General features: G+C 58.7%; 2 protein-coding genes and 1 long non-coding RNA gene across 3 annotated transcripts in view; 2 read left to right on the top strand and 1 right to left on the bottom strand.

Annotated features, from left to right (window-relative positions):
* Positions 1-13,777, top strand: part of SRRM3 (serine/arginine repetitive matrix 3) — a 29,091-nt gene extending 15,314 nt beyond the window's left edge. The window contains exons 6-15 of the mRNA XM_086859864.1: positions 21-50; positions 455-523; positions 814-849; positions 1,470-1,520; positions 1,623-1,727; positions 2,102-2,273; positions 7,864-8,183; positions 8,718-8,945; positions 9,203-9,340; positions 11,499-13,777. Coding sequence (XP_086715990.1) covers positions 21-50; positions 455-523; positions 814-849; positions 1,470-1,520; positions 1,623-1,727; positions 2,102-2,273; positions 7,864-8,183; positions 8,718-8,945; positions 9,203-9,340; positions 11,499-11,715 — 1,366 coding nt within the window. The 3' untranslated portion in view covers positions 11,716-13,777. The remainder of the gene's footprint in view (positions 1-20; positions 51-454; positions 524-813; positions 850-1,469; positions 1,521-1,622; positions 1,728-2,101; positions 2,274-7,863; positions 8,184-8,717; positions 8,946-9,202; positions 9,341-11,498) is intronic.
* LOC147649609 (uncharacterized) lies at positions 12,631-15,571 on the bottom strand. The gene is made up of 3 exons (XR_015278570.1): positions 15,020-15,571; positions 14,599-14,748; positions 12,631-13,735 (listed from the first exon to the last, which is right to left on the bottom strand). It is a non-coding gene; the product is annotated as an uncharacterized LOC147649609 (long non-coding RNA).
* A 271-nt stretch (positions 15,572-15,842) lies between these two features.
* Positions 15,843-17,669, top strand: HSPB1 (heat shock protein family B (small) member 1). The gene is made up of 3 exons (XM_086859865.1): positions 15,843-16,237; positions 17,032-17,095; positions 17,310-17,669. Exons 1-3 carry the CDS (start codon positions 15,877-15,879, stop codon positions 17,467-17,469), a joined length of 585 nt encoding a protein of 194 aa, XP_086715991.1. The 5' UTR covers positions 15,843-15,876; the 3' UTR covers positions 17,470-17,669.
* Positions 17,670-21,070: the final 3,401 nt, after the last annotated feature.

The following is a 21,070-nucleotide window of genomic DNA, read 5'->3' as shown; positions in this document are numbered from 1 at the left end:
CTCTGCCCTTTCCATGGCAGCAAAAAGAGGAAACCCGGCTCAGATCGTAGGTGAGTGACCACTGGGCTGGGTGGGCTCTAGGGTCCCCTCTGGGCTTACAAGGCCACTGGGCCTTACAAAGGCTGGCCTCTACCACCCACTGTCCCCCTCTGAAATCCCACTGGGAATTGTCCACCTTCTCTCCTGGTGGAGGCTGTGGAGCCCATGAGGTGGCAATGAGACACAGCAGCATTTGGGCATTCCAGAGCTGAAGGCAGCCAGAGCCCTTCTGCTAGAAGTCCCTTTCTGTCCCCCAACCCAAATCCCCCAGGAAATAACTGCCATGCGATGTTCATGCATCCTATGGGGTGGTCCAGGGTAAGCAATGTGACTGGGGGTGGTGGGACCAGACTCCCCTGGGCCAGGGGGAAGAGGCTGCTTGCTCCCTGCTCAAGGGCACCCACTTCCCCTCTAGCTGTGACAGCTCTTCACCCATCCGCAAGGAAAAGAAGAAGAAGACTGGAAAGAAACACAGACGTGACAGGTAGGATGGACACGACAGCAGGCTGGAGACAGCAGGGCTGGCAGGAGACAGTGGGGCTGGTTGGGGCTGCTCAGGGGCCCTTGGGCTGGGGTGGGATTTAGACATGGATAGGAATGGACATTGATGACTTTTCATGGGGCCATCACCTCCTCACAGCCACTGTCACCTGCCCCATCCACTTTGGGGCCATCTCCCTGTCCTTCTCCTCATGCCTGGAAACTGCCCAGCTTTGCTCCCTGCTGGCCAGATCAGTGGATCTCCTTCATCTCTGCCTCCTCTTCTTCCCTTAGGTCTGAATCGGGGTCACGAAAAAAGAGAAGACACAGGTAAGAGTGATGGCTACCAGGAGCCACCCCACTGCCACCAGCTGCCAGCTTCCTCTGCCAGGGACCCCCTGTGTCCTGCCCTTCTGCTGTCCCCTCCCCTCTGCCCATCGTGATGGACCCCCTCACCCCGCAGCTGGACACTGCTGTGTGTCCCCTGCCCTGGGATGTGACACAGGGCACAGGACTGGCCCCAAATGTCCCCCAGGGGAGAAGGGGGGATCTCAGGCAGCCATGGCTAGGGCAAACCTTGACTCTTGCTCTGCTCTGCAGATGCCCTCTGCCAACACTGCTATTTTAGGGTGGAAGGAGTAAAAAACAGACAAAGGGTGCCAGACAGGGTGCAGGACAGAACAAGTGTGGGGGGTGACAAGGGGCACGAGCCCTGAGGATGTTAAGCAGAGCCAGTCTGCCCTTCTCTCCAACCTGCCCCTGACCCCACAGTCCCCCCAGATCCACCTGGGATCCCCACCACGCTTTGAACCTCAGTGGAGCCCAGCTCCAGACCACGCAGGTCCTTCCCCTCGCTCCTCCAGCAGCCTCGGTGTCTCTGGGGGGCTGGGAAAGCCCCCCGCAGGTGCTGCCCCCGCTCCCACGTCTGCAGCTTTCGGCTCTTCCCGCAGGTCCCGAAGCCCCAAGAACAAACGGAAAGAGAAAAACAAAGAGCGCAAGAGGTGAGGGGCCGGGCCGGCGGGGGCAGCGGGGCTCTCTGTGTCCCTGCGTGTCCCCCGCGGTGGCTCAGCCTGTCCCTCGGCCCCCGGCCACCCTCTCCGCAGGTCCCGCAGCGAGTCCCCAGCCTGGCGCTCGCACCGCCGCAGCTCCTGCAGCTCCCACAGCGCCTCGCTGTCCTCCGACGACAGCGGCTCTAAATCCCCCGGCAGGTAGGGACAGTCCGGGACCCCCGTCCCCACCAGCACACCAACAGCATCAGCGATGGGACCCTGTGGGGTGGATGCCGGTGTGATGGACACCCTTATGTGGTGGAGGGCAGGGAGGTGGGAGGCAGAGGTGTCCCAGGGATGGGGACCCTGGGGGATGGAGGGCAGAAGCAGGTGGCAGAGGCGTCCCTGAGACAGGTATAGAGGGGAGTAGGATGGTGCTGAAGCACCTCTGGAAGGTCTGGGGACCATGTTCTCACCCCATTTCTGGCTTCGGCAAAGCCTGGGCTGCAGCCGGCGGCTCTGCCGGAGCCGGGCCAAGGCGGGGCCGGGCTCGGGGCCGGGGGTGCCGGCAGCTGACGGTGCGGTTCCTTCAGGCTGAGCCCCAAACGCCGGCAGGATGGTCCCAAGGGCAGCAGCGCCCGCTCCAGCCGCAGCCCGTCCTCCCCCTCGCCCCAGCGCTCGGCCTCGCCGCACCAGAACGGGCACAAGGGCAGCGCCCAGAACGGCCGCCACAGCCACGGCGCCCCGCTCCCGGAGCCCTCGGATGTACGTAGGCTTTTCTTGGATCACTCTTCGCTTCCCTCCCCTCCTCCCTCCACAGGACTGCCCCCCTGCTCTCCTCTCCCCTCCTTCCCCGCTCGCTCGGCTCCCCGCCCTGCCCAGCCGGAGCACTCGGGGGAGATGTGGGGTGCACGTTGCACCCTCCCAGCACTCACCGGCCCCGCGCTGGCTGCGCCAGCTCCCTGGGGGAGCCAGCCCGTCACCCTGAGGCAGGCATCAGGGCAGCCAACAGCTCATCCCTCCCCCAAAGCCACACGTGGCCCTGCGGATGTCACCCCCCCGGGATGATGGCTTGGCAAGCCAGCATCACCTGCCAGGGTCACCACCGGGCTCTGCACCTCCCTGAGATTGATCCCAGGCAGCCAAGAAATGGGCAAAGCAGGAAGATTCTTGTTTGCCCACTACCCCAGCTCTCCCTAGTGCCAAGGGGCCGGCACCAGTGCTCAGGACCCCAACACCCAGCCTGGCCAGGTTAGGGTTTGGAGGGGATTTGATGCTGGATGCTCAGATTTTAGGACCTCGAGGTCTCCATGGCAGGTGACATTGCAGCTGAGCATCCCCAGCTCTGCCTCAGCATTCCAAGGGTCTTTGTGAAACCTCGGGGACTGCTCCCCTGAATGGGGCAAAGCCCCAGTTTAACCAGTGCTGGGATGGTGAGGAGCCTGCTTTGGCTAAGGGGGGGGCTGGAGGCAGGGCTGAGTGAAGGCACTGCAGAACTCCACTAATGGGGCCCACACGGGTCCCCACTCATCCCAGGGAACTTTATTCCCACAGGTGATGTCCTGCGGGGACACTCCTGGGCTGCCAGCACCCAACACTGACACCCCAACACCTGCAGGGCCAGGGGCACCCCGGAAAACGGGGCCAGGAGCCCCCAAGCCCGCATCCACATCCCCTCCCCAGCCCAGCACCCCCCAGCAGCACCCAGCACCCTGCCCACCTCTCGGGGCACCTCTCTGCTTTCTTCTTTCCTGTGGTTTTGGCTGGGGCTTGGGGGGGTTCGGGTGCCGAGGAGCCGCCCCCCAGGCGCCCGGCTCGCCCCGCTCGCCCCCTGCCCACCCCAGCATCGCCCAGGCCGTCGAGCTCCCTTGGCTCCCCGGCACCAGCGGGACTTTTCTCCAACAACTTTCTCTCTTTCTCTCTTTCTCTCTCTCTTTTCTTTCTCTCTCTGGTTTCTATTTTTTATTTTTTTTTCTTTTTAATCCCATCTGTGTTTTTCTTTAGCCTCCCATTTGAAAAAAACCCAAACGGTAATATACACTTCCATTTCTTGCTCAGCAGAAGCAGGGACGAGGGGGAGGGAAGGGCAATGAAACGTGCTTTTTTTCCCCGCCCCCTTGTTTTAGTTTCCTTTCTCATGATTTCTTTTCTTTTCCCTTGTGATGTACAGAAATGCAAACGATATTTATTTCTCTTATTTTTATTTCCCGCCACCCCGTCGTCGTCGTGTTGTTCTAGAATTTTTTGCTTTTGTGTGTGTTAATGTGGAGAAGAAAAAAAAAAAAAAGAACCAAAACAAAAACTAAAACCTGATGTGTTTTCTAAATATTTATGACCGCTGAACATTGTATTTCCATTTTCTATATTTTGAACAAGGAATTTAAAAGGGAAGAGAACCCAGCAGCTCTGCACTGCAAAGGAGCGAATTGTCCTTTTCCTCCTCAAATTCGCAAATTCCCGGTGTCCTCTGCTGGATCCTGCTGCCGTGGCGAGGTTTTCCTCCCCGGCTGCGGGATGAGGCCGCTGGGTGCGGGGTTATCCAAGCGGTCATCCCGCATCCTGCATCCCGACAGGATGAGTGCTGAGCATCCTCGGTACCCAGCCCCCTTCCCACCTCCTGCCAGCTCCCCAAAAACTCCGGGCTCGTCCGCCAGCACCCCCAGAGCCGCCGGCAGCCAGGGGTTGCCTTCCCTTTTAAATCCCCAGTCCTGTGTCCATCCATCCCTGCTGCCTTCCCAGCCTTCCTCCTCCTCCTCCTCGCCCACACGCACCCTCCAGCCCCTCTCTCTCTCTCTCTCTCTCCGGTTTTCTTTGGGCCAACACAACCCGACATCCCTCGCCGTGTCCCACCTCCATCCATCGCCTTCCCTGCATGTTATCCGGGACTTTGCCATGTTATAGAGTGATTTTTTAAGACTGAACCGCAGCCTGATGGGGTTACAGCCACCAGCCAGCCACCCCCCCCGCGGCCCCACCGCTCGGCGGCCGGCCGCAGCCTTGCCATTGAAAAACAAACAAAAATTAAAATATATATATATATATAAATAAGAAGCTAAAGAGACCAATTAAAAAAAAATATATAATTAAAAAAAAATCTAAGCAAAGCAAACGGGATTAGCCGAGGGGTCTGGATCACCGTACTAAAGAGTCCTTGTCTTTTTCCCATTCTGCCCTCCAAATGTGGAGATTATTGTTTTCTTTTTTTATTATTGCATTCCTGTCACTGCCAATTCCAAAGGTAGGTATTTTGTCCACCTCTGCACGTTCACTTCTGCAGATGAGCCTGTTGAAAAGCACCGTAGCTTGATTTAATGTTATTTTCTCTTTCTTTCTGACTTTCTTTCTCCTTCTTTCTCACTCTCCTTCTCTGTCTCTCATTTTGTCTCTTTTTGGTGGCTATATATAATTTTTTTTTTTATTTGTATGGTTTTCCCCAGTTAGCTGCAAAGCCATGCTCTTCTCTTACGTTCTTTATTTTTATATATTTTTTTTTGCCCTGTCCACGTAATATTTTTTTCTTTCTTCCCCCCTTTTCTCTTCCCCGTCTCCTCGTGCTGTCGGTAGAATGCATTTCTGTGTCTTTCAGCCCTCCGAATTTGTGTTCGTTTCCATTCAGGGGCCGAGCACGGCTGTTCCCTTTCAGTCCCCCATTAGTGGCTGGGTAATGAAGGCAGATATACTTAGGGAGAAATAGGGGCAGTGACCACAGATAGAAATGGGCACAGGGGGTTTTGGGGTGGATGGATGGGGCAAGAAATGAGAAATCTGGGGAGATGTGTGGGTTTAGCCCCTCTTCAGGGGGGAAAAACCCCAGCTCAGGGAAAATACTGAGGGAGGCTGCAGTAGGGAAAGGTTTAAATTTTCCTGCGTGGAGAGAGGCAGGTCCAGGACATCCTGCGAGGGGCAGGGGACAGCATCCCTGCGCTGGCTGTCCCATCCCCACAGCGCCCAGTGTGTGTTTTCCCTCTTAGGCTGAGTCTTTGGCAATTTGGGTTTATTTGGGATGCTTTTATCTTTGTTCCCTTCCTGCACGCCAGGGCAGGAGACTCCAGGGTTTGGGTGGGAACCCTGCATCCCACACCCTGAGCCCACAGCATGGCCAGCCAGTGCCAAAATGCCACTCTGGGAAAGAGGACCTCCCTCTCTTTCTCTCTTCATCATTCTCTTCTTCTTCATCATCTTCTCTGCTTTAATGTTCCTCTCCTGGGATGCAGGGCTGGGCATGAGCTCTCCTGATCCCCTGTTCCGAGGCTGCTGCATCCCCCTGGAGCAGATCCGTGTCCCCCGGCGCTTGCAGGGCAGCTGGGCAGGGCTGATCGTCACTGCCAGCCTCCCCCTCGCTGCAGCCATCGCAACAGCAACTGGTTTTTAATAAAAACCCCAAATTCCCCCCATTTTGGCTGCTCTGTGGCTGGAGGGATTGGCTTTTCCATGGGGACAAGGAGTTGATGGGGTGTGGAGCAGTCTGGGATGCTCGGGGACATGGAAGCCTCGCATCCCTTTTGCAGCATCTTTGTGGTGGCCCCCACAATGCCAGCCCTTCACCCTGCCCTTTCTTTTTGGGGGGAGAAAAGTGGCATTGAGAACACAGTTGGATGGGTGGAGAGACCCTCAGCCTCGAGGATTCACACTGACCATTCACTGGTGTATTTGGGGCAAGGGGATGGCAAGGAACTGGGGTCACCAGCCCTGGGTTTGGTGGCACAATCCTGGCAGCACCCCAATATCCCTGAACCCCCTGTGATCCCCTCAGCTGGGCTCAGCGATGCCCTGTGCAGGATTCACCCTCCCAGGGGTTCTCAGGGACCTGGCACTGGGCTGTGGCTGGGGGGAAGGAGACCCCAAAGCCCCCTCTGAGCTGAGGTTTGCCAGCTTGTTCAGGACTGGTGTTGCAGGAGCCGTTTCCAGCCATCTTTTTGCTCTCGTGGTGTTTGCAGATGGGGGGAACACCCAGGCGGCGTTTGTGGCTCAGAGGAGCTCAGATATTTGGGAGCCTCAGGGCTGGGCAAAATCCCTTGAGGTCTCAGTGAGAGCCTGGCTCAGGGCTTGGCCACGGTGGTGGCCCAAGGTTTCCCCTCCCTGTAGGAGAAGTGAGTTGGTTTGTTTTATTTCTCCTCTCTCTGGCTCTGTCTCTGTCTCTCCTCCTTCTCTCGCTCTTTCTTTCTCTCTTGCATTTTTGTGAATCTAATGATGCACTTATATTGCCCCGCTTTTCCCTTCTCTTCATACCTTACCTACTAAAGGAGGAAATGCCACTTTTTTGGTAAGTGGATGTTAACCAAGAGGGACTTAAAAAAAAAAAAAAAAAAAAAAAAGCATATAATGGAAAAAAATAAAAAAAAAAAAGGAAGCAGAAAGCAAAGTCTGTGTTGAGTGCTGATGAGGACTTAGCAGTTCCCTGCAGAGTCACAGCTAACAGCTCAATGCGTGTCCCAGGAAGAGCTCAGAGACATTCGTTTATCTCAGTAACGAGGACATTTGTGAAGTTTTGCTTTGTTTTTTATTTATTTCTTTATATTATTATTATTTTTTTTAATTTGATTTGATTTGGATGGTTTTTCTTCTTTCTTTTTCGTTGGTTTCTTTTATGCCTTCTCGCCCCCCCCCCCCGGCCCCCTCCCCTGCCTTGCCCTCCATTGTCGCTCTGTGCCGTTTTTTCCTCGTTTCTGGATTTGTTTTAAGCCGAAAGCCGTACTATCGATAAAAACTACACGTATCGGAACATATATCTCTATATATGTGCATGCCTCTGTGTGAGCAGACCCCATCACCTCCAGCCCTCTTTGGTTCGACCCTTTCCCCTCGGCTCAGTCTGATTTACTCTCTCCCAGTGCCCCACCTTCCCTCCTCTCATCTTTTCTTTTTTATTTTTTTTTTTTTCCCCCCCATTTTCCTTCCTTCGTTTGGGTTTTATCCCCCTTTTCCCTTCCCCTTTCTTGGTCGGGGTGGGCGGGCACCAGGGTTTGCTTTATCCCCTCTCCAAGTGTTTTATTTTTGGGAGGGGGGGGTGTTGTTTCTTTCCCTTCGAGCTCTCCCTCCCCGACGACTTGGGGCTTTGTCGGATTTATTTCTTTTCCTCCCATCCCACCCCTTCCTTTGGGTTTTTATAACGATTTCAGTTGAGTTCTATTTTTTTGGCGTTTTGCATGCGGAGGTTTGCATGACCCACGTTGTTGAGGGCGAGAGGAAGGTGCAGAGTAGCGTCTGTGTAGCCTGCCTTATGCGATGTGCATTGACGTTGTGATCTGCGCCCCCGGCCCGGCGCCCCCCGTTAAAATCCCCTTTCTCCTTCTTTCTTGTCTTCTTCCTCCTCTCCCTCCTTCTCTCTCTCTATCTCTCTCTCCCCCCTTGCCAGAGGCCGGCCTCGGCGTCCCCCTCTCCGCGGGCTCACGGCAGGACGGAGCCTCCGTCCCCCCGTCCCCGGGGGGGCCGACACGGCGCCCGCAGCCCCCGCTCGCCCACACCGGAGCGGGCCAAGCACGGCCACCGGCATCGCTCCCGCAGTGCCTCGCCTCCGCCCCGACACCGCGGCCAGAGCAAGGGCCGGCCCCCGGGCCCCCGGGAGCCGCCGCCGCCGCCGCTCAGCCCCGCCGGCTACAGCAGCGACTCGGAGGCTTCGGGAGGCTCCCAGCCGCCCGCCGGCCCCGACAGGAACCACGGAGCGCACGGCAAGAAGTAAGGGAGTCCCCGGGATGGGGTCCCGTCATCCCTGCCAGGCTACGGGAGATGGGCTGGGATGTTTGGGGTGCGGCCACCTTTAAATCCTGAACTGGGGCTGAACTGGGGAGCGGGCTGGGTTGGGATGCTCCAGGGATGGGAAAGGGATAGGAATGGGGATGGCAATGAGGACGAGTTGGAGATGGGAATGGGGTTGGGGACAGAGCCGGGGATGGTGATAAGGAAAGGATGGGCTTGGGGATAGGGAAGAGCCGCAGTCAAAGCTGGCACGCTGTGAGAAGGGTCATCCCTGCAAGGGATTATCCCGCTGCCAAGGGCAGTGCCCGGAGGGCAGCATGGGATTACAGCATCCCACAGGATGCAGGTCCCAAGCAAATGAAAGCCCTGTGCTTTGCAGGCAGGGATGTAACCCAGTCAAAGTCTGGTGCCATGTGGGTTCCTTATGGGAACCTGGAGTCCCTGGCTGCAGTGGGAGCGCCCTGCCAGCCAGGACGAGGTGCGAGGCGGTGCTGGGACCTTCTGCCTTCACAGGGTGAAGGAGCGGCACCACCGGGGCCGGCCCAACAGCAGCTCGGAGTCATCAACCAAGCACTCCCGGCACGCCTCGGAGCGGAGGAAGAGCCCGTCCCCCAGCCCGGGCCAGCGCAGCAGCTCCTGGAGCTCCAGCGGTTCCCTCTCCAAGTCCCGCTCCCGCTCCCGGGAGAAGAGAGCAGGGCGCAGCCGCTCCCGCTCGCCCTCGCCGAAAAAGCCAGCCAGCAGGTCAGGCCCGAGGGGACAGCCACACGGGGACACCGCGGGTGACAGCAATGGGCTCAGAGGGCATCGCCGCTCAGGGTGGTCCCGGCTGCCCTGGGGCTCGGGGAGGGGTCGCAAGTCATTGTTGGTGACATTGGAAACGCCAGCCCCAGGTAGAAGTGTCATCAGTGCAGGGAACTGCTGCCACAGGGTGTCCCTGCATCCCAGATGGGACCCCAGCCCATTCCCTGACCCTCCTCCTCCTCCTCCCCGGGGTGTAGAGAGAAGGACAACGAGCCTCGAACACGTCACGGTGATCCCGATCCCGCCCGCCCTCGGCGCCGCTCCAGGAGCTACTCCCCCATCAGGAAGCGGAGACGTGACTCCCCCAGCTTCATGGAGCCCAGGAGGATCACCAGGTGTGTCCTGGCATGTGGCAAAGGCTCTGCCACCACCCGGGGATGAGCTGCGCTGACCCCAAAGGGTGCTTGGGTGGGTGGGTGTGTGGATGGATGGATGATGGATGGATGGATGATGGATGGATGGATGGATGGATGGATGGATGGATGGATGATGGATGGATGGATGATGGATGGATGATGGATGGATGGATGGATGGATGGATGGATGGATGGATGATGGATGGATGGATGGATGGATGGATGGATGATGGATGGATGGATGGATGGATGGATGGATGGATGATGGATGATGGATGGATGATGGATGATGGATGGATGGATGGATGGATGGATGGATGGATGGATGGATGGATGATGGATGATGGATGGATGGATGGATGATGGATGGATGGATGGATGATGGATGATGGATGGATGATGGATGGATGGATGGATGGATGGATGATGGATGGATGATGGATGGATGGATGGATGATGGATGGATGATGGATGGATGATGGATGGATGATGGATGGATGGATGATGGATGGATGGACACACAGATGGACAATAGCAGCTCTGTGGATACACAGATAACCCTGAGGATGGCTGGGTGAATCAGCTGGCCCAGACAGATGGGTAACCAGACTGCCTCCAATACTGTGACCTTCTGATCTCTTCCTATTTCGAGGCATGAAAACAGGAATTAATTTTAATCCGCCTGTGCATGTTCCAGCAATACGCACGTTCGCAATCACGTCTCTCCTGCCCTCCAAAAGCTGGTTTCTCCTCCTTGGGATCCTATTGCCTCAGGATCCTGAGCTGTAAGACAGGCAATATTTCGTGCCAGACGAAACACTGTGTGCATATGTAGCACCTCGTTAAGATGCAGCGCTGGTGGCGGGGCCGTGCCGAGCCGAGATTACCTCCTTCCTGACCTATTTGTCCCTCCCGCTATCAGCTGGGAGATCGGGGGGGTTGGATTTTCAGAAATCAGCTCTGCCTCCTTCTCTGTGAGGGATTTTGTTTTGCCTGGGCAGGACTGGAGTTGTCAGGAGGGAGGACAGGAGAAAGGACAGGAGGAACACTGCAGAGCCCGTGGGTTAGAGCTCCCCACAGTTTTCTCCCTGGTGGATGCCCTGGAAAGGGAAAGGGCTGGGAAAGCTGCTACCAGCCCAGCCCAGGTGCCACTGTCTGGTTTTCCATCCCTCCTCCTCCATCCTGGTTTTGCCAGGATGTCCCCAGGGAGTCAGCAGGGCTCAGCTGGAGAACACTCCATGGTCCCTGTGGGACTGTTCATCCCATCCCATCCCCATCACCATTCCGGGGTGGATGGGGGTGGCAGACCCTGCTCTGCTCGGGGTTCAGGAGGAGCAGAGCTATTTCTGTGGGGCATAGACGATGCTGTGGGGAGGGGGCAGCCAGAGAAACACCTCCAGCCCCCCTTGCCTGCCCCATAGCCCAGCCAGAAGCCCCAGGGGTTTTCTTTGCCCTCCCGCCCTGTCCCCAGCTCCCATCACGCCCCTCCACCATGTGGTCCTACCTCAGTGATGCCAACTTCTCCTTTTCCATTTCATCCCAAGGTCCCTCCCGGAGAGCATCGCCGCCAGCCTGGCTCCCAGGGTAACCTTCCCCCTTCCTCCTCCTCCTCTTCCTCCTCCTCCTGGACCCCCTCTGTGTCTCCTCACACCTTAGGATGCCCTCGGCACCCAGCCGCTCTCTGGTCCCACTAACACCAGGCTGGGAGAAGGGACAAGGGGCCGACTCCTGATGTCGTTGCCCCCTGTGTCCCCCCACCCCACTGTCCCCGTGCTCCCCGTGTCCCTCCTCATCCTCAGGCGCCGGCGGGCCGCAGCTCGCCTCCCGCTAATCCCAAACGTCTCTTTTTTCAGCAGCTTTCAATCTTTGGTGTCTGGGAAACACAAAAGCCACATTAACCTGCTCACTTTCTACCCTCGACGCTGCCTAATCCAGGACTAACACCCCGGGGGAGGGGGCTGGGGAGGAGGAGAGGGATGGATGGAAGGGGAGGTGATGCCGGGTGGCCGCATCCTGACACCCCGCAGCCGCTCTGAGCCCGGCCGCTGGGACGCCCGGCTGCCCTGGCTGGATGCTCGGCCACGCTTCCCCGAGCGGCCGCCGGGGGCCTGACTCAGTTTCCCTTTTCCATTTGCAGCGCCCGCAAGCGTCCCATCCCCTACTACCGGCCCAGCCCCTCGTCCTCCAGCTCGCTGAGCACCTACTCGTACAGCCGGAGCCGCAGCCGCAGCTACGACAGCTCCAGCTCCAGCCGCAGCCGCAGCCGGACTCGCAGCCCCCCCAGCCGCTCCCGCAGCCCCAGCCGCAGCCCCAGCTACAACAGCCGCAGCAGCTCGGAGAGCGCCGGCTTCTGAGCCCCCCCGGCACCGGCCGCAGCCCCCCGACAGCCCAGCTCTGCCCCCTCCATGCCACCTGCGCCCCCAGAAGGGACGGGACCAGCGGGGAGGTGGAAAGGAGCCGGGGAACGCTAAGGATGGACCTGGCAGCGGGGGAAAGCACGGACGGGAACGCAAATGGGTCCTTGCAACGCCCTGGGAGGGGTGGTTCCCCCCCGCTCCGGGGTGTTTTGGGGTCGGGATGGGGAAGGGGAGGATATCTTCTTATTTCTGCGAGTGCCGGGGTGGGGCGGGGTGGGGTGGGCGAGCACAGAGCGAGGGAACAAATGCTCTGCAGAGACCTTGGGGCCAGTGCGTGGGGGGTGGCTGGGGACACCCCTGAGGCCCCCCTGTGCTTTTTTGGTTTGGTTTGACTGTTTTTTAGCACAAGAGCATCCCGGGGAGGTGAGGCGGGGGCGGGGGGCAGGCTCAGCTGGAGGGTGTGATGCCAACCAGAGATGAGCAAGACCCTGTTTCCCCCACTGAAATTGTCCCCAGGGTGTCGGGGGAGGGGGTGGGGGCACTGCAAAACATTTTGGGGTCCCCCCCCAGACCTGAGCACACACCGAGCCGTGGATGAACAAAGCCGGCAGCGCCTGCAAGTCTCTTCCCAAGAGAGGAGATCCAGGGAAAAACGCTGCTTGTCCCAGCTCAGGAGCACCCTGGCACCCACCCACCCCACCCAGGTCGGGGGGCACCGAGCTGTCCCCCCCCGGCAGGAGGGAGCTGCAGGGCCTAGGGCTGGGCAGGAGCTTTTCCACTCCTGGGGGAGCACCCAGGCATCCTTTAGCATCAGCATGGCCTGTCCCACCTCTGGGCTCGCGGCCCCCAGTCCCCTCCTCTGGGGAAAAGCTGCTTTTTTATCTGAATTATGGGAAGAGAGAGGCAGGAGGGTCCCGGCCTTGGCCCGCAGCCCGGCTTTTGCAGGATTTTGCTGATTTCCAAAAAGAAAAACAGCCCCCAGGCCCTGAGGACAGTCGTGGCCCCCCGGGGCGGTTGGGGGGTGTTTAATCCCGGTGGCCCCGCGTTTTCCGGGCGGCTGGAGCAGGACAATGGGGATGAGCCTCCCTGAGTGGGAGAGCAGCTGCCCGGATTAACCTGCTGCCCCGGCATGTAAAGCCAGGCTTTGGCCGTCCCGCTCGGCGCTGGTTTCCAGCCAGCCAGGATCGGGAGGAGCCTCTGGAGTCCAGATCAGCCTCGTTAGCCGTGGCCTGATGAACCAGAGGATCCGGGAGGGCAGAGATGGGAGCGAAGGGGAACTTCAGGGTCAGCCTCCCAAACCTGGCATGTCCAGGCTCAGCCAGAGGCTGAGAATTCACCAGCCCTTGGAGAAAAATCCCAGGAGCTGGGCAGCGATGGGTGCCAGCCCCTGGGTGTCCCAGCCTGGCACAGACCCCCGAACAAGCAGAGGTGTTAGAATCGGGGTGAACAGGTAAGGAGGGGACACACTCGTGGCACTCCATGGTGGAGCTTGTCCCCATGTGCCAGCCCCGGGCCGGGTGGCAGCTCTGGATGTGACTGTGGCAGGAGGAGGAGGAGACAAAGGGTCCTGTTCTCCTGGAGCCTGGGGAGATGGAGGACATGAGTTCCCCCAGCATCCCTACAAACCCTGAGCCATGAGCTCCAAAAACCATCCCAGCAATTCCAGCCCCACAGCCCCCGTCCCCCCCATCGCCCCACGGGATGGACCCCCCAACCCTGCTGGGAAATGGGGGAATCTCCTGAGAACATCCGAAGCCAAGCCAGCAGCAGGGGATCTCCCCACAGCCCTGCAGCCCCCGTGGGGCCGCGGCTCCCAAAAACCCGAGACCCGACTGCAGGGGCGCCGCGGACCAGCCAGCACATCAGGGAAAAATTCCAGTCTTCCTCTTTTACAGTCTCTGTCTCCTGCCGCGGAGGGAGCCAACTGGAACAAATACTCTGTAGAAATACTTCAGTATTTTCCTGTCGCGCGTGCGCTCTCTCTCTGGGTTGTGAGTACAGCTGTAGATGCCGTGAGCTGGTGCAATTATAATAAATATACAGTATATATTGTAAATGACTCTGCTGGGCACTGAGAGGTTTCTTCCTGCTGGGAGCACGCCAGGGTTATCCTGCTCCCTGCGGATCCATCCTGCTCTTCCCTCTGGCTCCGTGTGGAGCAGCCCCGGGATTTTGTGTCTGATCCCACCGAGGATCCTGCTGTGCTTGTGGGGAACCCTCCCCATCCTCCTTGGCTCCTTGCCTTCCTGCAGGCTCCCTGCATCCTTCCCCGGGTCACTCCCATTTGCCTGCCAGCTCCCATCCACCCTGCCTGCATCCCTCGCTGCATCCTTATCTGCATCTCTGCCTGCATCCTTCCCTGCATCCCTCTCCTCTCTCCCACATCCCGGCACCCCTCCCTGCATCCTCCCATTTACCTGCACCTCTCCCATCCATTCCATACCTCTCCTGATCCCTCCCATCCTTCCCTGCTCCTCCCTGCGTTCCTGCCTGCCATCCCTCCCTGCATCCCTCCCTGCATTCCCACCTGCAACCCTTCCATTCCTCCCCGCATCCCTCCTCTGGTCCCTCCCCTCCCTCCCAGCATCCCTCTCTGCATCCTTCCCTGCATCCCCTCCATTTCCCTGCATCCCTCCCTGCATCTCCCCCCTCCCTCCCACATCCCTCTCGTTTCCCCGCATTCCTCCCACCCCCTCCCCTCTGCAGTGCCCCGTCTTCCCCTGGTTCCCCCCAGCCCCACATGGCTCAGCTCCCCACAGCCCCTTCCCCCTCACTGCCAGTCCAGAGTCAGCGCTGGGCTCTGCCCCAGATTTCCTGCTGCAGCATCCCCCCCAACTCCTGCAGCTCACGAATTCATGCACTGAGCGTGTCAGGGCTCACCTCCCTTCTTCTCCAAGGCAAATCTGCGGGAGGAGGGGAGCAGGGCAGAGGTGATGGGGTCCCAGAGCTGCTTGGCTTGCTGAGCTGGAAAACAGCCCTTCCCCAGGATGGGAGCTTGGGGTCTGGCCCCAGTTAGGAATCCTTTCCTGGCTGCCAGGTGTGTGGAGAGACTTGTTGGATGAGAGGATGCTGCCTCTTCCAGCCCCCCCAGTCCCCTCCAGTCCCTCTGCCCCCCTAGAGCCCCCCAGCCCCATTATCACAATTGGCCCCCCAGTCCCCACTGGCCCCCATCAGGTCCTGTAAGCCCCCACCAACCCCTACAGGTCCCATTAGCCCCCAAGACCCTCACCAACCCCAAGGGCCTCAGGGACCCCCACTCATGGGGACTGGAGCAGCCCAGATTGATGCTGGGGTTTCCTACCACGGTGTGGAGTGCCAGAGGGGTGGGGGGCTCTGGAACCTTCTGGCCGGTGAGTGACCAGGCCTGGGGGGCTCTGGAACCTTCTGGCTGGTGAGTGACCAGGCCTGGGGGGCTCTGGAACCTTCTGGCCGGTGAGTGACCAGGCCTGGGGGGCTCTGGAACCTTCTGGCCGGTGAGTGACCAGGCCTGGGGGGCTCTGGAACCTTCTGGCTGGTGAGTGACCAGGCCTGGGGGGCTCTGGAACCTTCTGGCTGGTGAGTGACCAGGCCTGGGGGGCTCTGGAACCTTCTGGCCGGTGAGTGACCAGGCCTGGGGGGCTCTGGAACCTTCTGGCCGGTGAGTGACCAGGCCTGGGGGGCTCTGGAACCTTCTGGCCGGTGAGTGACCAGGCCTGGGGGGCTCTGGAACTTTCTGGCTGGCAGTGACGCAGTGCAGGGCCACTCACGCCCTCCTCCACTGACTCATGCCACCATTCCCGAGGCGCTGGCCCAGCCCCAGCCCCCTCCTCACGCTGCCACGGGGCCGCATCCTGAGGATTGTTTTCCGGGCAGGCAGGCGGGAGAGGCCGGGAGCCACTCCAAGGGCCATCCATCACTCCCAAGCAGGCCAAGCCTCACACGATGAAAGGAGGACGGACATTTCTTGGCAGGGGGGGGCCCGGAGGCTGCCAGCCCCCTCCCCTCACACCCACCCACTGCGGCTGCGTGTGGCCGCCCCAAGCCGGGGCGAGTTTCTCGTCCCTTCCCCGGGGCTGCCGCAATTTCCATTAATAGCCAGCTGAGCAGCCTGGCTAAAAATAACCCCGGGCCCTCTTCATAAGGCCCCGCCGGCCGCCCCCCCCGGCAGCCCCGCACGCCATGGCCGAGCGCCGCGTCCCCTTCACCTTCCTGCGCAGCCCCAGCTGGGACCCCTTCCGCGACTGGTACCATGGCAGCCGCCTCTTCGACCAGTCCTTCGGGATGCCCCACATCCCCGAGGACTGGTACAAGTGGCCCAGCGGCAGCGCCTGGCCGGGATATTTCCGCCTGCTGCCCCGGGAGAGCGCCCTGCTGCCCGCGCCTGGCTCGCCCTTCGGTCAGGCGCTGAGCCGCCAGCTCAGCAGCGGCATCTCCGAGATCCGCCAGACCGCCGACAGCTGGAAGGTCACCTTGGATGTCAACCACTTCGCACCTGAGGAGCTGGTGGTGAAAACCAAGGATAATATCGTGGAGATAACCGGTGGGTGCTGGGCTGGGGCTCTGCGGGGTCTCCCGGGATGGAGCGTTCCCACCTTTCCCCCTGGAGCTTGCTGGGGGGATAAGGGTGGAATCAGGGATGGGAAGTGAGGGAAGGAAAAGAAGGAGGTGGAGGAGAGGAGAGAGGAGAGGAAAAAGGGAAAGAGGAAAGGCAGAGGAAGGCCCAGTACTCCAGCTCAGTCTCAGGGTGCACTCAGGTGCAGAGACCCCCCCAGCCTCATCCACTGAGCCCTTGCTGCTGCTCCAGGACACAGGGAGGGACCCCCTGGCTGGAGCCACAGAGGGATCTGGGGGTGATGTGGGGTGTGATGAGCCCCCAGCCCCTGTGCTCCCCCACAGCGCCCTGGATGCCATGACAAAGCCCAGATCTGTGGCACGAGGCCAGGATGTGCTTCCTGCCGGGTGAGGGGGGCCTGCAAGGAATGGGGACAATTCCCCAGCCAGATGAACTCGGGGTGCAGCCCCAGGGAGAGGGGGTGCTCAATCTCCAGCCCTGCCAAGCTGTGGGGCCAGCTGGTCACTATTGGACCACACCCAGCTCCTGGCGCTGCACTTCGCTTAAATTTGGGGGATGCACACGGAGTGGCCCTCCAGGGGTTCCCCCCAAGTTGCTCCAGGCTGATATTATGGCAAAAAACCCAAAATGGGCAGGATCAGCCCCTCACAAGTGTTGGGGTGGGGCAGGAAGGCTCCCACCCAGCCAGTCCCTCCCAACATAACCAGTCCAATCCCTTTCCCTGCCAACAAAACCAATCGAGTGGTTTTGTTTCCTTCCAGGCAAACACGAGGAGAAGCAGGACGAGCACGGCTTCATCTCCAGGTGCTTCACCCGAAAATACACGTAAGTACCAGGGAGGAGGGGAGCCGCCTGACGCAGCCCCCTGATGTCTTTGGGGCCATTTTCCCACCCACCCACGCCCTCCAAAAGCCCACTGGCCAAACTGGGAATGCCTCTCAGCCAAACAGGGAGTGGGAGAGGCAGCAATTTGGGGCTGAGCATTGCATCCCCAGGGTTGGTGCTGCAGCCTTGACCTCCCCCTCTCATCCCCTCCCAGCCTTCCCCCTGGCGTGGAAGCCACGGCCGTGCGGTCCTCGCTGTCTCCCGATGGAATGCTGACGGTGGAGGCCCCCCTGCCCAAACCTGCCATCCAATCTGCCGAAATCACCATCCCTGTCACCGTGGAGAGCCAAGCCAAGGAGCCGGCCAAGAAGTAGGCGGCACCGAGCAGGAAGAGAAGGAGGAGACAGAGGAGGAGGAAGAGGAGAAGCTGCCGTTGTCCCCCTGCCACCCCCAGCTGCCCCCTCACACCCACCCCCTTTTTACTGTTGATTTTGTACTGGCCCTGCCATTGAGTGCCTTGAATAAATGTGAAGGAACCGACAGAATCAGCCAGAATAAAAGCTGGTGAAAGAAACCCGTCCTTGTGCCGTGTCCGTGCTGGCACCGCGGCTGTGCCATTCCCGCTGGCAGCTGCACCGGGATGGGACCCGCAGGAGGGTCCCTGAGCCCTGCCCAGCACTTGGGGTCTGTAACCCAGGGCTCCACAACTCAGATGTTCTCATCCCAAATCCTCTCAGCATCTTGGGGTCAATGTCCCAGACCTTCACACCCTGATATCCCACACCTGGATCTCCTACATCTCCGTATCTCCATATCCACCTCCAGCGTTCTGGGGGTTTGACATCCCAGATCTCCAACATCTCTGGTGTTCACATGCCAGGTCTCAGACATCCCTGGCTCAGCATCCCAGTTTTCCTCAGCCTGGGTCCCCTACGTCCCAGGTGTCTCCAATCCCAGATTTCAGCAGAGTGAGTCTCCCCATCCCTTCTCTCCCACACCCAGGGTCTCCACACATCCCATCACAACATCTGGGGTTCCCACACCCCTTGTCACCGTCCTGGGATGCTGCATCCCTAAAAAACAAGTACACAAACACCCCCTTTGGGTCAGAGGGCAAATTGGGGCTTCATGGGCAAGAACTCACCCCAGCAGTGCATCCCCTTGAGCCCCATCCCTGCCCCCCAGTGCACCCCCTTCCTTCCACCCCATTGTCTGAGGGGCTGGCTTGGGGGTTCAGCTGGGGGGCTGCAGCCTCCCTGGGGGGCTGAAGAGGGATTGTTGTTGTGGTCCTGGTGCCATTTGGCCCCAGCTGGCCCCGTGTCCTCTGTGCCCTCCTTGCCCCCGGGTCTCTGGGCAGGACTGGCCCTACATGGCCGAGGTCAGGCCCATGGCTTCGATGTCCCCCGATGTTCCCTGCTCTGTCAAATCCCACTAATCCCCCCTGAGTCATCCCGCTGGCAGACGGTGACCTGGGAGGAATCCTGCAACTGCGAGGCCCCTGTCCGAGCTCGGGGGGCTCCACGTACCCCCCGAGCCCCTGCCCCCCACCCCTCTACCCTCCACTCTCGGGTGTGAGGAGTTTGGCAGCTCTCAGGCAGATATTGGGGATCAATTCCTGATCCCAGAGATCAATTCCTGCTGCCGGGGGTGACGCCTGTACTTGGGGGGGCTCCCGTGTGTGTGAGAGTCGGGGTGTGAGGCTTTTCCAGCCCAGAAGTGACTCCAGGGGAAGAAGCCCCCCAGGAGCATCCCCAGCCCCCTCCCCTCTCCTCACAGCCGCCAGCCGGGGGTGGAGGCTGCGGGGCTGGGATGGGGCTCGGGCTGTTCCCCTCCCTGCCCCGCTCCTCGCCAGGTGCCGGGGGCTGTTCCCAGCCCCTCGCCGGGGGTGTCGGTCCCGCAGCCCCGGCTGGCTCGCAGGGCGCGTGAGTCAAGGCGCATTTGCTGTTTATAGTCCCGGGGAGAGGAGTATTTTTACAGCGTGAGTCACGGCGCGTGTGGCTGCGAGCGGAAAACCGTGGGGAAGGGAGGGAGGTGGGGAAGGACGGAGGTGGGGAAGCTCCCACCCAGCCGCTCCTGAAGCGCCTCTGCCCCGGGGAGGAGCCCGCTGAAGCCTCAAACCGCAGGGATGCGGATCCTCAGCAGCAGCGGAAGGGAGGTGACCCCAAGAGCAGAACCCAAGTTCCCGAGCCCCCCCCGTCCCACAGAACCCCCCAGAAAAGTCGAGACAGGCGATAACAATTAAGCAGTGCTGACGTCAGATCTGTAAGTTTATTTGCTCAATGTACGACGGCTACATAATGACTCACATTCATGATATTCCATCACTGAGGAAAAACTGCTAAGAATGGTCCGTGTGTGAAATAATTCCTTACAGAAACACGGAGTTGGAAAAATAATCACTGATTAGACCTTAAAAATAGTTCACTGCATAACATGACAAAAAGCACAAACAAAGGCTCATTCAAAGAACACAGTCATTGTTCTCCTACACTGTAATAGTTATAATTTCACCATGACGAACACCAGACATTAAGATTAAGCTAACACTGGTGTTTTCTTTTGCTTTTTTTTTTTTTCCTTTTTAAAAACAAAATCATATATAATTGCATGTCACTATAGCAACATCCATAACAGATCAGTTTGTTACGATCACTATTTGGTAGAGCAAACTTTACCCCCGAAAAAAAAAAAAAGGAAAGAAAAATAAATTAAAAAACTTTAAAAAATTTTTGAAGACTATTTTGTCATAGGAATACATAACATCTACAGTATAAGTTAATAAATTTCAAGCTACTGTATAGAAATACGACACTAGCATGCACAATATTGTATCAATAGAGTAATGGAGCAGTAATCATTTCACTGGAGAGACAGTATCATAGGCAAGTGCATCTCTTAAAAAATGAAAGAAACCATTCAAGCTGCTTAAAAATCAAGTCCCTGACCCCCACTCCGTTTTTAGCCCTCTTGTGCCATCTCTCCTGCATAAGTTTCCTAAAGCAGCCAGAGCAAAAAGCCAAAAAGAGTAGTAATTATTTGGGGTAGAAAAAAAAAAAAAAAAGAAAAAAAAAAAAAAAAGAAGATAGGTTTTGTAATTCCAGTAAATCACTTCCAAATTATACAGCTGGGACAACACTGCTCACGGGACATGGGGGTCGATGAGAGGGAGGTCAGAAGCCTAAAGCAGCTCCCGGTCCCGGCAGGCGCCGGCACCGCACGCCCCTCGCCGCGGGATGCTGCGCCCCAATCCCCCGGGGGAGCCTCGGAGCAGGGGGAGCCTCGGCCAAAACAAAGCAGAGACGGGGCAGGGCCGGGGCTCAGGGGCTCCCGGGCAGCGGCTCGGGGCCGGCTGGAGCCGTGTCCGGCCCCCCGGGCCCCGCTGGTGCCGTGTGTGCCTCACCTCACGGGGCTGGCTCTCGCCAGGGACGGGGAAAGCCTGGTTCCAAAATCAGCATCAGAATCGCAACAAGGAATTAAAGCACGAGCGCGGTTTCTCCTCACTGCGCAGCGCTGGGGGAAGCACTGCAGGGCGCAGCGCTCCGCGAGCCAGAGAACAGCAGTGAACCTCCAACAACCATGGAAAAAGAAAATCAAAACTAAAGCTAAATTTACTCAAAATGGGGTAAAAGTATTACCTGCTAAAGCAACTCAGATGCCCCGACTCCCACCCCCGGCCGGATCAGACAGACTCGGAAAAGATTTTGCTAAGAAGAGAACTAAGTTCCTGGGCTCCCGACGGTGGATAGAAATGTCTATGATTGTAGCTCTTCCCTTGAGGAATTTCTCTACCAAATTAGTGTCTAAGCTCCTGAAGTTCACTCATTACACCACAAGCTTCCCCAGGAGAAAGGAAAACACACCCGGCTTCCCTGGTGACAAACAAGGGAGCCCTGGGTGCCGGAGATCTGCTGACAAACCTCATGGTACAGTGGGAGAAAGTCAGGCAGAGTGAAATGGCAGTGCAATCCCTGAGGA

Source organism: Cyanistes caeruleus, chromosome 21 (assembly GCF_971803275.1).
Source record: "Cyanistes caeruleus chromosome 21, bCyaCae1.hap1.1, whole genome shotgun sequence".
In the NCBI taxonomy this organism is placed as follows: Eukaryota; Metazoa; Chordata; class Aves; order Passeriformes; family Paridae; genus Cyanistes; species Cyanistes caeruleus.
This window is presented reverse-complemented; position numbering and strand designations above follow the sequence as displayed.

Coding starts and splice junctions, on each gene's coding strand:
- HSPB1 (XM_086859865.1), top strand. CDS start 15,877: ATGGCCGAGCGCCGCGTCCCCTTCACCTTCCTGCGCAGCCCCAGCTGG. Junction 16,238..17,031: donor TAATATCGTGGAGATAACCG/GTGGGTGCTGGG, acceptor GTTTCCTTCCAG/GCAAACACGAGGAGAAGCAG. Junction 17,096..17,309: donor TGCTTCACCCGAAAATACAC/GTAAGTACCAGG, acceptor ATCCCCTCCCAG/CCTTCCCCCTGGCGTGGAAG.